The 14082-nt window shown below is 43.6% G+C and overlaps 1 protein-coding gene and 1 long non-coding RNA gene across 3 annotated transcripts in view; one reads left to right on the forward strand and one right to left on the reverse strand.

Annotated features, from left to right (window-relative positions):
- Positions 1 to 14082, reverse strand: part of LOC119974671 — a 162820-nt gene that overhangs the window by 113416 nt on the left and 35322 nt on the right. The window lies entirely within an intron of this gene.
- LOC119974666 (forkhead box protein N2-like) overlaps positions 1 to 14082 on the forward strand; it is a 108551-nt gene that overhangs the window by 93755 nt on the left and 714 nt on the right. The window contains 3 exon segments of the mRNA XM_038813747.1: positions 4605 to 4719; positions 5718 to 5860; positions 5863 to 13771. Coding sequence (XP_038669675.1) covers positions 4605 to 4719; positions 5718 to 5860; positions 5863 to 6212 — 608 coding nt within the window. The 3' untranslated portion in view covers positions 6213 to 13771.

The following is a 14082-nucleotide window of genomic DNA, read 5'->3' on the forward strand; positions in this document are numbered from 1 at the left end:
TACCTGTGTGTACTTTGAGGAAATAATATTTTTAAACCTCTACATATCTTCACCAAAACCTTCAACATCTTCCCCAACATCTTCCCATTGAATGTATTCTCGCTTTAGTTTTCCTCCCACTGTATTACCTTGTGCTTCTTTGCATTAAATTGCATTTGCTACTCCTCTATCTATTCAGCTAATCTGCCTATGTTTTCATCCATAGTCCTGCTTGCCAAATAGTCAGTAAATTAAGATGGTGACTTTTGTACCCAAATCCAAATTATCTGTGTATACACAGAGAATAAAAATGATTCCAGCATTGACCCCTGGGATAAACGAACTGCAAATCTTCTCTACTCTGGTGTTGTCCAAAATACATTTCTGACTAGCCACAGCCGTACGTTTTAGCCATATGCACTCATTTCAGTAGAAAACAATTTTGTACACTTGCACAATATAGGTAAATATACTACTAGACATGTAACAAATGCCAACATTCAATAACCAAGGAAACCAAGCACTCAGAATTACAAAAAAAACTCTTCATCTTATTGTTTTATTTTAAAAATAAATTTAGAGTACCCAATTCATTTTATTTTCCAATTAAGGGACAACCCCCCCCCCCCCCCCCCCCCCTCCTCCCAAATATGTTGTGGTGGTGAGACTGCACAGGGAGAATGTGCAAACTCCACACAGACAGTGACCCGGGGACGGGATCGAACCCGGGGCCTCAGCGCGTGAGGAAGCAGTGCTAACCACACTGCCACCGTGCCACCCCTTCAGCTTATCATTTTATGAAGGAATACACAAAAATATATGTATTTGCCATGCAAGTGAGTATTTGGATCGCATTCACAGTAACTAATTTCCCCCAAAAAATTGTTACTTAGCATATTTTAGTTGAAGAAAATTGAAAGATAGTTAAACATTCCATCTATTCTTTGGCCTATTTTACGACTGTCTAGGGTGCATGATATCAGGGTCCTGACACTTTTTAATGTTCTAATAACCTTCTTTGGCAGTAGGTTGTGGTCAACAGGGGCCAGTAGCCTAAGTTCTTGATATTCAGGTGTGAGTCCAGGCATGAGTGCTGTCAAACTCATTAATCCCAGGGGTACATAATTGAGTTTAAACAAATCCTTGTTCAACATTTACATACATGTGCTTTGAAGCAACGAATGGTTGATATGCCTAATATTCAGCTGCTTTAGTCATGGATGTTTGGACCAATTGTTGCACCTCTTACTGCACCAGCTGTCTTTTTATTCATTCATTGGATGTTGTCTGTGAAAGTGTACATTTATCACCCATCCCTAAAAGCTGAGATAAATTAGCTCAACTTCATAGGCCTAAAAATAGATTGGTGAAAGGGAGTTTTGGAATCCTAGTTTCTCAGTCTGCTCTGCAGTTTTAACTCCACCACATACAATTTATTTAACAACAGGATCTCTGGCTGGAAGTCAGCCTGAATGTTAAATTTGGCTTCCAGTCAGGGCGGCACAGTGGGTTAGCCCTGTTGCCTCACGGCGCCGAGGTCCCAGGTTCGATCCCGGCTCTGGGTCAGTGTCTGTGTGGAGTTTGCACATTCTTCCCGTGTTTGCGTGGGTTTCGCCCCCACAACCCAAAAGATGTGCAGGCTAGGTGGATTGGCCACGCTAAATTGGAAAAAATGAATTGGATACTGTGATGATCGGGCTCGCCATCCTCGGCTACGTCGTGGAGAACGGGGTCCTAGGCCCGGACCCCGACTGCATGCGTCCCCTTAAGGAACTTCCCCTCCCCGTAGCCTCAAGGCACTCAAACGGTGCTTGGGCCTTTTCTCCTATTACGCCCAGTGGGTCCCCAGATATGCGGACAAAGCCCGGCCACTCATTAAGACCACGGTTTTTCCCCTGACGGATGAGGCCCAGTCGGCTTTCGACCGTATCAAGGCCGGCATCATCAAGGCCGCCATTAACGCGGTGGACGAAGCCATTCCCTTCCAAAAAGAAAGCGATGCATCAGACGTCGCCCTGGCTGCTACCCTCAACCAAGCGGGCAGACCGGTAGCGTTCTTCTCCCGAACCCTCAACGCCTCGGAAATTCGACACAAGCCATAGTGGAGGCCGTGCGACACTGGAGGCACTACCTAGCTGGTAGGAGGTTCACCCTCGTCACCGACCAACGGTCGGTCGCCTTTATGTTCGATAACGCACAACTGGGCAAAATAAAGAACGACAAGATTCTGAGGTGGAGAATAGAGCTCTCCACCGATACGTACGATATTAAATATCGCCCGGGGAAGCTCAACGAGTCCCCAGATGCCCTGTCTCGCGGCACGTGCGCCAACGCGCAATTGGACCGCCTGAGAGCTATCCACGATGACCTATGCCACCCGGGGGTCACTCTGCTTGCCCACTTCATCAAGTCCCGCAACCTACCCTACTCCACAGGAGAGGTCAAGGCCATGACTAAGGCATGCCAGATCTGTGCAGAATGCAAACCGCAATTCTATCGACCAGACAAGGCCCGCCTGATAAAGGCCTCTGGGCCCTTTGAGCGACTAAGCGTGGACTTCAAAGGGCCTCTCCCGTCCAAAAACCGCAACATCCATTTCCTCACCGTCAGCGACGAATTCTCCCGCTTCCCTTTTGCTGTCCCCTGCCCCGATACTACCTCGGCCTCAGTGATCAAGGCACTGCGCAGCATCTTCACTCTGTTTAGTTTCCCCGCTTATATTCACAGCGACCGGGGTACATCGTTCATGAGCGATGAGCTGTGTCGGTACCTGCCCAGCAAGGGCATCGCCTCGAGCAGGACGACGAGCTATAACCCGCGGGGAAACGGGCAAGTGGAGAGGGAGAACGCGACAGTTTGGAAGGCTGTCCTCCTAGCCCTACGGTCAAGGAGTCTCCCTATCGCCCGCTGGCAGGAGGTCCTACCCGATGCCTGCACTCCATTAGGTCGCTCCTCTGTACAGCCACGAACGAGACCCCTCACAATCGTTTGTTTGTCTTCCCCAGGAAGTCCACCTCTGGGGTCTCGCTTCCACCCTGGCTGACGACTCCGGGTCCAGTCCTACTCCGGAGGCATGTGAGGAGCCATAAAACAGATCCCATAGTCGAGGGGGTCCACCTGCTGCACGCAAACCCTCAATATGCCTACGTCGAGCACCCCGACGGCAGGCAGGATACTGTATCCCTGCGAGACCTGGCACCCGCTGGCTCTCCCACCGACCTCTACTTTTTCCCCACCGATGCTCCCGGCCCCGCACCGACCGCCGACTTCGACAGCGCCCCCCCCATAACGCCCCCCAGCCGGCGCCGGCACCGACCACCCTAATCACTCCTGATACCCCCCCTCACCAAGGCGGGCAAAGGCTCAGTCAACCGTGCTCCCGGATAGACCACCATCGGAACCGACCGCATCCACGGCGGCGCCGTGACGGTGCCACCACCGGAGCGGCGAAAGTCAGCACGGACTATCAGACCACCACAAAGACTGAACTTATAATTTAAAACACTTCACCCCTGACGGACTATGTGTTTTTTTAAAAACGGGGTGAATGTGATGATCGGTATTTACCTTTAATACCTTGCCCCTTTAAGAGGCTTGGAACCCTGGGGGACTCCGCCTCTGGCTACGCCCCCTGGAAACTGGATATAAGATGAGACTCCATTTTGCGAGCACACTTCTCTTGGATGCTGTCCTGTTCTCTGTTTATTAAAGCCTTTGATTACTGACCTCGCTTTCGCGTCGTAATTGAGAGTGCCTCAGGTACTCTAAATTTATTTTTTAAAAGTTTGGCTTCCAGTCAGGTGGGAGCACTATGGAGGAGGCTGCAAGAAAAGGTAGGATGCCTCTAACCGCTGGTGGTGGTAGGATTCCTGATCCTTCTTCCCTGTTTGACGAAGGGTCAGGGGGTGTTAGTGGTGGAGTTCTGATCTTTGGGGGACTAGGTTGGCCGTTCGCCCCACCTGATGAAAGGTCACAGTCCTGAAATGTTAACTCTGCTTCCCACTCCACAGATGATGCGACCTGCTGAGTATTTTCTATTTCAGACTTCCAGCATCCGCAAGTATTTTGCTTTTGTATTAGTCTAGAATTGTTTGGGGTGAGTTTGAGGTTTTAAAAAATTTTAACTGCTCACCCATATTGTGGTTTAAAATCCACCCTCTCGTCTCTGTCACATACTTACCAACTGAGCCATGGGAGAAAGAAGCCGTCATATTTCAAAAACACAAACTAAAACTAAATCCACAAACTTGCCACACAGTTTGTGATAGCCCCAGTTTCCAGAGATTGAAGATTACCGTAAGAAATTTGACAAACACTAAATAAAGAACCAATAAAGAAACTTGTGTACCAGCATCAATTACCTCAGCATACTGGTGTTGTTCTGCAACAATTAAGATTGGAGAAAACCTATAACCTTGTAAAACAGTTCTGCCATTTTTTTAAAAAAGAGGTTGAATTACAACATCGTTCTTCTGATTTATTTCCCTAAACTTTTAAGTACGACTATTTTAAGATAAAGTAATCGGCCCTACCAAACTCATTTGAATATAAACTCACATTGGTTCCATTTATTCATCTTCAATAAGTGATTATCATCATGTCTCCACTTTTATTTGTTTTGCCAGGTGGACCACCTCAGCAGCACAGTCCAACACTGAGCCGAAAACGGAGTCACAAACATGCATTTTCAAAGCTTGCTCCCATTATGGTGAAAATGTCTGAAGCCGCATGCAGAACAAGGTAAAGCAATGTCCAGTTTCCTTCTGTATAGTGATTTGATCCGAGCAATTCCAAACCCATGGGTCTAACGGTATGGCGATCAAAAGCAAGAATACATGAGAGGCCAGATTGGAGGAGTGCTGAGATCTCCAGGGCTTGAAGTTACAAAAAGGAGGGGGGGCAAGATGAAGGGCAGTTTAGACGCAAATGTTTAAATCTGGAGTCACTGGATTGGGAACCAATGTGTTTCATCAAGCACATTTTTTATTCTGAGAATATAGTTAACATATATATATATATATATATATATATAAAAACACAGCAAGAGGTTTTATCAATTACAAACATACACCACACGGCTACAGTAATCTATGTATATCACACTTAATGATTTCCCCTTTAGCTGTTCCATTTCAATAACAAAATCTAATTAAACCAAAACCCCCTTTCAAGGGTGTGGCCCAGCACACTTTATTCTCACTTGAATGGGACTGGTCCTGTTCCTGAAATTTTGATCCAGTTCCAAGCAGCAGATTTAACCTTCTTCCGGAAAGCAGTTCTATCTTTAACGTTACCAAGGCAGTTAGCCACAACCAATGTGCTTTTTACTGGAACAACTTTTAAAATGAAAAGGAGAAAAACAGGGAAACCACTTATTTCTCCTTCTGCAGTCCAAAGCAGTCAAACTGAAACTGAAACCCCCTGTCACCTCACAGCCACAGCAAAATGTGCTACAGGCCACATGATAAGAGACTAAACCTTTCTTAAAGGGACACTCGCATAACACATTTAAGATGCCACTTCCTAACAAGGGGGTTAAATAAAAGTCAACATTTCCCCCTTTGAATCCATGTTCACTGCTGTTTACTGCATTATTATTGTAGAGATAATCCTCAGGTTTACTCCTTATTGAATCCATAATTAATTTTATTGTTGCTGATATGTACATTTTGAAAACAGGCACCAGGTCAACAAGTTTTGAATTGCATTCATTCACATTATATTTTCCTGTGTTTCAGGGACAATGGGGAAATTTCGCCATTGCAGAAAGCTAGCAAGAGTCTGTCTGGTTTACCAGTCATCAATAATGATCCTAAAGAAGAACACAATTACAGTGCAAATGATACTGGTGCCTCACCGCAGCGAGTCCAGTCCAGTGTTTCATCTTCTCCTCTGTGGAGGAAGCCTATGAGTTCATTCCGAAAGCTAGTCGTGGGGGAAGCGATGGAAGTGAAGGCTTTCATAGCGATGAAGAATCCGAGGTAGATGACTGTGAGAACGAGTCAAATGATCTGTTAGGTGCCAGTGCTTACAAATCCCAGCGATGTGGAAATGACTCTGCTAGCATGTTACATTTGTCTGGAAAAAGCTGCAGAACAGTGCAGCAAGAAGTTGATGAAGAGCTGAAGGAGGCTGCTGGTTCACTTTTGCACCTTGCTGGAATCCACATGTGCCTGGACTCTTTAGTCAGTAAACCAGGAAAAAGCCGAAATGAAAATCATAGTGTGAAATAGTCTGCTTGCTCCTTTCTCTGCCACTGTGTGTCATTGTGGCAATATTCTTCAATATAATTCCTTCTGAAAAGGAAGTAACAAGCCATACGAAGACTGAGGTGTATCCCCTTCTATGTAAACTGCCATTTGTTTGCACCTTCTGAGACAAGAGGTTGTATCAGTTATTTAAAAATTGACTTTACAAAAACCAACACATGCAATGGATCAGCCTGCATGCCAAAGTAGGTCTTCAGACTGTTTTATTGGTTAACATTTCAAGCAGAATGGCATGGTGGCGCAGTGGTTAGCACTACTGCCTCACAGCGCCGAGGGACCCGGGTTCGATCTGACCTCTGGTCACTGTCCTTGTGGGGTTTGCACATTCTCCCTGTGTCTGCGTGGGTCTCACCCCACACAACCCAAAGATGTGCAGGGTAGGTGGATTGGCCACGCTAAATTGCCCCTTAATTGGAAAAAATGAATTGGATACTCTAAATAAAGAAAAAACATTTCAAGCAGTTGGAAACTGAAGTTTTTTTTTTGTTGAAAAAAGTGAACTTAAGTATTCAGGGTTGAAAAGGGGTGCTGGGGCTTGGCAATATTGTAGACTGGAGATCATATATTGTATTTTTCAACCTAGCATGTTGATAATATTTAAAAAAGTTAACCTTCTCACTCTTTTTCCTTTCTTGAATTTGGTTTCCAGAGAACATTGAACTGTCTCTGATGATACCTCACTGCTCAATGTCCCTAGACTTAAATAATTCTCTCTCAGGTGTTGGGGCACAGTTCACTGACACGAGGAGCTCCCAGTATGCACCATTCTTCAGGCACAGACTGATTCAACTGACTATTTGACTGTGGGGATAAGACAGCAAGGTAATTCTATTCTTATTGCTGTCCAAATACACACATTTTTCAACACAGGTCATTGGATAATCATCAGATGTTCCAACATGATGGAAAGTGTGTATATTTTTCCCTCCTCGCAATGAAGGTAATTGTAGTGCCTCTTAACTGCTCTCCATGCTGCAATGAGCTAAATTAGTGGAGGCCGTGAGAAGGCTGCACTTTACATTGGAATGAAGTTGAAAAAAGAAAAATGAAGTTAACTTTGCTATGCAGTTATTTTTCTTTAAAAATGTCATCACTAATGGTTGTGCTTCCATGATCTTTGGAGAACTGTGATTGCTATTTGCAGAAATTATTAGTGTATAAATTAAATTGTTCAGTCAGAAGCTACAGTTGGTTATGTTAAACTGGGAATATTGTATACCCTATAATAACTTTCTGGGAGTCATGGTGATAGCACAGGCCTGTGGTGACCATCAAAGGACAGTACTGTCATGGTTACATCAAAGAGGGGTGAATTACCTTTACGTAAGCAAGCAATACCTCTAAACGTCACTGAGCATGCGCTTTAAATTTGAAATCGGCACGCAATGCAAAGACAACATACAGCATTTTGAAAAGTTCCACAAAATATATTAAATAACGGGTGTTGAGGTGCAATGCTGGACTCATGATGACGTTTATGCTAGTGACTTATGACCTTCTCTGAATCCATTGATGATGGTAGGGCCTTGTAACACATTTAAATGTGAGCATATTTTTTTCTTAACTATGTTCTTCTGAGTGTTTTTGTTCCATCTCCAGCTGCAGAAATGGATGGAAATGTTGCCAGCTGCCAGGCCTTTACTAATGCCAGAGGTTATCTGTAGACTTAACCTCTCGTCTTTCCTCCCTCACCACAATGGGAAATCCACAATGAAAAATCAACCTGATACATCTCAGTGGTAGTTTAGTACCACTGTATGCTACCTCTTTGTGCATTTCTTAACTCTAAATCTTGATTTGAACTGGCGATCATGACTCAAAGAAAGACCACACTATTGCGATATGGAATTATAGTCTAGTACAAATGCTTTGGGTGCAATGTTCCGACTTATTGGTAATGGATTCAATATCATGTATTTTTATGCAGTGGATGGGTTTGCAATTGGATTCATTTGTTTTCTTCACTTGCTAATAATGTTGGCTTATTATACTAGAAATTGCTGACATTCTGCTAGTCCACTGGTTTAGAAGCTCACTACAGCCACATGCAGAAGATTTTGATTGCAACATGATAGAAAGATTCTTACAGTAATGTGCATTGGTAATGGCCCCTTTGCTGTTGCAAGACCATATAAAACATCCTAATGTAAATTAACGTAATATGCTTTAACTATCATGAACAATGGTGAGGGGAGACATTTTCCCAATCCTCAGTGGAAACCTGCTGGAGATGGCCATTAAGTTCTAGCCTTTAGCTTCATTGCCCCATTCCTGCTGACTACCACTTGAACTGCTCACTGCGGTTTTGTAGATGACGTGTTCACTGAAAAGAGAAAAGAGCCTTGTATGTAAAATTTGCTAAATCGAGTCCCTGATTAGATTTTAAGTGGTTTGGGCAGAGAAGCCACTGCAACTTTCCCCACCATGCTTGATGTAGATCGCGGTGGTCAGCAAGAACAACAGGGCCATTCAAGTCAAGCCAAGAGTATTTCTTTGGCCCCCACAATGTAAGTTTCATGCATTCCTGCCCCAGACTCCACCTGCTCTCCATGATTTATCTGCTTGCCTTCTCTTTGAGGCAATTTACTGCTGGGCCAGGGCATTTGGATGTCCAAACATCCAAATGACACATGCTAGCTAACTTCTGGTTTTCACACACTTCAGGTGGGCAGTTTGTTTGAAGTATGCAGATGAGACGCAATTCGTTGAAATGTTATAGGCCTAACATTTGGGCCAGTGATTGCATTTAGGCAGTTGCTTCCCTGCCCCACTCAATTCACTGGGAGTTAAAATTCAATCTCAATATATGCAGGACTTGTAGATCCACCATTATATAATCTCATGTTAAAACTTGAGAGTGTTTGGTGCCAATGTCTTCACACCAATTGAAATTTATGGGCAACACACAGACTTTTCTTGTGTTGAGAATGGCATGCTTTCTAGTGGCCAAAACTATATTTCTGAAAGTGAACCATTGGATGCCTGGGACACACTTTGAGAAGTATGTACTTCTCATTGCTAATTTGTGCCACTGTAGTGAGAATTATTTTGCTCTTTGATGGATTCCTTTTTCCCCCACAATATTTCTGATTTTAGGTCATTTTTGGAGGCATAATTAGTGCTGCAGTTTTTTATTGTGGCGTTGGGAGGCAAAACAAGTATAATACAAGTTTATTTTCATTAAAATGAGCACTGGGCAGCTGGCACAAAACAATCTACTTCTTATTGGTCATGTAGCAATATACAAGTAATACAGGAATGTACATGGAGGGTGGGCTATTTGCCAATACCAGAAAATAATGCCCTTTCTGAATAAAAGGTTTTTCTCTTTCAAAACAAAGTATATTTTTTAACTTGTGTTCTGATATCAGCCAAACATGGTATTTTTGCTGAACTATGAGGTTTTGTCTTCAACAGTTCATGTTGACATGCTTCAAGGGAGGAATAACCGGTCTGATACAGAAATTTAAAATTCTTGTAAGAGTGAAGGAACATTGTGTACCGAGGGAGAGATAGGGTGGGGAGCTTTCCTCATGTTTCAATGTATGGAATGTTGCGTCACACATTCACACTGCTTGGTAATAGTCATTTCCTGTCAGTGATCTGTTTGCCAGATTTTAGTGGTTCGCCAATGTTTTCACAAAATTAAATCCACATCTAAAATGCATGTCTATAATAAGGACTTGCCTAGTGTAATGTTTAATACAAACAAGTAGCTTGGATATGTGCAGCCCAACACACAACTTTGTCATGGCCCAGGAGAGTTGCCAGTTTGGCTTTCATTTACTTATTTTTCTGAGTTGAGGTCCTTTTGTGCATTTCCTTGTCACACATGAACGGAGGCAGAAGCCTGAAGACAGGTTATCACACACAGACAGACAGTGGGCGACTTGTTATTTTCGCACCAGTTGCACTTCTTGTGGGTCTATATGCTCCTGTAACAACTCAGCAGAGGCCTGGCTAAGTAAACCGAGGTGTTATTTATGAACAAAAAAGGAGCCGCAGCTTCGGCGTAACAAATCTGAAGTGCCCAGTCCAGGACCTATTGGGAACGCTGGTCCATGTCTGGCTTACAGTAATTCTCACTAACAAGTCCCCATTGGACGAGTCTCTGTCCGCTCAATACAGGAACTCGTACTCCCACGAACTCCATGAGGAGATCAATTGACGATCACCCGGGTGTTCGTGGAGGTTAAAACACCTCATTTTTTCAAAAGAAATCAATTAATAGTTTCTCAATCAATTTCTTCTATTCTCATTACAGGGTATATCAGCCTAATTTTCAAAAGACTGTCATTGTGGTATTGTTCTCCTGTGTATTGAGATACACCAGTACAACTCATAACACGACCAGCAATTGAGTGTTAACACAAATAAAACAGCCCTTTAAGTTCAATTTTTTGGATCAGCTGGTTTTTGATGTGCAGAAATCCATCATAAGGTGAGAATCTCTTTGTCAAATAGTTGAGAAATCCACATTAGCTCATTTTCTGTTGGTTTGTTATAGAATATATATTTAATTTCCATCAGGGCAACCTTAAAATCTGAGATTTGGCAGATTGCCAAGAGCTACTACAGCTTTGCATTGGAATTCAGTCAACTAATGTGATGCAAGTTTTCAGCAATCAGAAATGTGAAACTCTTGCTTTGCTGGCTAGACATCATAATGAATACAAACTATATATGTAACTGCTGCTACATGCAAAATGGTGGCCAGATTCATGATTTTTAATTATCCTAACTTTATTTTGAACTGCAGTCTTAATTTTTGCATCTTTATACAGTTACTGTGAATGTAAGCATTGTTTATAATAAAGCATTAAGGGCTCGATTTACCGGCCTCATCGCTCCTGACTTGGTGACGCAACAAGGCTGTTGAATCTCGCGAGAGATGTCTCACGAGATTCGTCGTGATCCAGATCAGCATATTTAAATGAGCCCATTAGGCTCATTAAATATGTCTGTCGTATTCTCCCAGGGCCTGGGAACTAATGGTCTCCTCAGCGAGGTCTCGACCGGGTGTTGTTAATACTGGTCCTCACAAGCATGGGCCAGTTGTAACAGCACCTGGGAGGGTCGCCCAGGCCATTGGAGACCCCTGGGTGTTCGGGCTCAGTGCAGGGTGGTACCTTGGCACTCCTGTTAGCACATGGGCAACCATGACACTGCCACCCTGGCACAGCAAGGTTCCTGGGTGGCACTGCCAGGTTGGCAGTGCCCACATTCCAGAGTGCCAGGGGTCAGGCCCGGGGTGCCTTGCCCTGAGATTGAAAGGGGGTTGGCTTGTTTTCAGTTGATCAATTCAAAATCTCCAAAATAATTATTTCCCAATTTTATAATGACTTATAGGTTTCATATGTGGGTTTGTTGAGAACAGGAGCAAGTACTGGTTTCCTCCTTTGAATTGGGCCTTTTCACTCTTCCTACCCTCTATACACCTCACCCAGGTAAATACTCATATGCAACAATAGATTGAGGACTGAAACTAGGACAATCCTTCCTGGACTGTGGTTACACTGAACAGTTGAGTTCACCAGGGAAAGCCAGAAGCAAAAATGGAATTCCTCCATAGGTAACATGTTTGACAAATTTGTTCTTCCTGCCACCCTGATTACTTCCTGAGGATGCAATTCCAGGAGACATTGCTTAATGAATTTGATCCTCTCAACGCCAGATCTGCATATGCCAGTGGGGTAAGGTTCAAAGTGGAATTAGGAAGGTGAACCATAGCTGATTTTCCTCTCCATAGAATAGTGGCACTAAGACTGACTTCAGTACAAACATGCTGTTTTCATGAGCCATTGAGGCAACAATTAAATTTGTTAACTTTTGCTTAGCAGGCATTACCTTGTGTGGAAATGACTCCAATTACATCTAATTTCAATTCTGTATATAATGCAGAATGCAATGCTCTCAGTATTTTGAAGACCAGTGATACACTTCAGGACAGAGGAAAAGATTTAAACTTTATTTTTCTGTCCTGCACATTCATGTTTATATTTCCTCCCTGGCCAAGGCTGTCATGTGGATTAGATCAATCTCATTCATGGTTCCTAGGCAGAGAATTAACATAAATGCTTCAGAACACAGTATAACTGGTTGCCTTGCTTCCAAGCTAGCGTTAGGAGCGGGCAAATCCTCATGCTACTGTAGTAAACAAATTTGCTGTTGAGGTATATGCCTATAATGTAAATGGTAAGAAAGTTTCTCTACCCCTGACCTCTCATAGCTCATATTTAATTGACAGTGAATGCGGCAGTGATACAATTTTGTTTGGCAATATGTATTTGAAATCTGAAGCTGTTCCTCATTGATGCAGCATTTCTTAATTTCTCACTATACGGTGGCAGATCACACCTGGTGGATAGTTCTATTTTCCCGCAAGTCCTCCCTTGTTTATAATGCCGAAGATGTGAAAATTATTTATGCGTGCACCTACACAGCAAGTGCTGTTGCTGTGGAAGGGGATTGATAGCATATTTTGAGACTTCATTTTGTCCAAAAAACAGCATTTTACTTTATAAAAGGGATTTCTGGAAAAAAGGTCTTAGGCCCAACCATCTTCAGTTAAGGTCAGAAGCTGAGATATTTGCTGCTGAATGTAGCGCCTTAGTTATACTTGCAACTCCTCACAATGAAGCGGCCTGTGCCCTACATTCAGCAATAGCAGGCTAGGCTGATAAGTGCCAAGTAATGTTTTTGCCACACGTACCAGGCTGTCACCACTCTCCAATAGAGTCTAACTATCTGTCCTGACATTCCACTGTAAATCTGTTGTCAATATTCTGAGGTGTGTTGCCATTGACCGAACGGAAGTCGCCATGTGGACACAAGACCAGGTCAAAAGCTGGGTATTCTGCAGCGATTGTCTCACCTCCTGACTGCCAAAGCCGTTCCGATCTACAAGCCATGCAATATTGTCTGGATGGGTTAAACTCTTACAACATTCAAGAAACCTGACACCTTCCAGGACAAAGTGGGTTGCTTGCTTGGCACCCTATCCACCATCTTAAAAACACACTTGCTGTGTCAGAATCCTGGAACTCCCTACCGATAACAGTATCTTGGGTAATACGTTCACTATATGGACTGCAGCAATTCAAGAAGGTAGTTCACCACCACGTCCTCAAGTGCAGTGAAGAATGGACAATACATTTTGGCCTTGTAAGCATGTCCATATGTCATGAATGATGATGGGAGAAAAAATCAGATAAGGGAACCATGGCAGCTTTCACTTTTTCTGATGTCCCTCCCCTACACTGCCTCCAGCTTGAGAACTGAGGACAAGTTTGAGGCTTTTGTTCTCTCCTTAATCTCCAGAGTTTTAATTCTTTTTCCCAGCAGGTTCCTGAAATTATGAACAGCCTTCCATTAAAAATAGAAGTGATATCTGGGAGTGTAATTCTAGGTATTGATTGTTAATTCTGGTATATATTTTCCAATTGTGTGGGACTGTTTAACACCTTGATCACTACGTTTTGGAGTAGAGTAAGAACTTGAAAACCTTGCCTAATAATACTTCAGTCATAGAACATAGAACAGTACAGCACAGAACAGGCCCTTCGGCCCTCGATGTTGTGCCGAACAATGATCACCCTACTTTAAACCCACGTAACCCGTATACCCGTAACCCAACAATCCCCCCCATTAACCTTACACTATGGGCAATTTAGCATGGCCAATCCACCTAACCCGCACATCTTTGGACTGTGGGAGGAAACCGGAGCACCCGGAGGAAACCCACGCACACACAGGGAGGACGTGCAGACTCCACACAGACAGTGACCCAGCCGGGAATCGAACCTGGGACCCTGGAGCTGTGAAGCATTGATGC

This window comes from Scyliorhinus canicula, chromosome 1 (genome assembly GCF_902713615.1).
Source record: "Scyliorhinus canicula chromosome 1, sScyCan1.1, whole genome shotgun sequence".
In the NCBI taxonomy this organism is placed as follows: domain Eukaryota; kingdom Metazoa; phylum Chordata; class Chondrichthyes; order Carcharhiniformes; family Scyliorhinidae; genus Scyliorhinus; species Scyliorhinus canicula.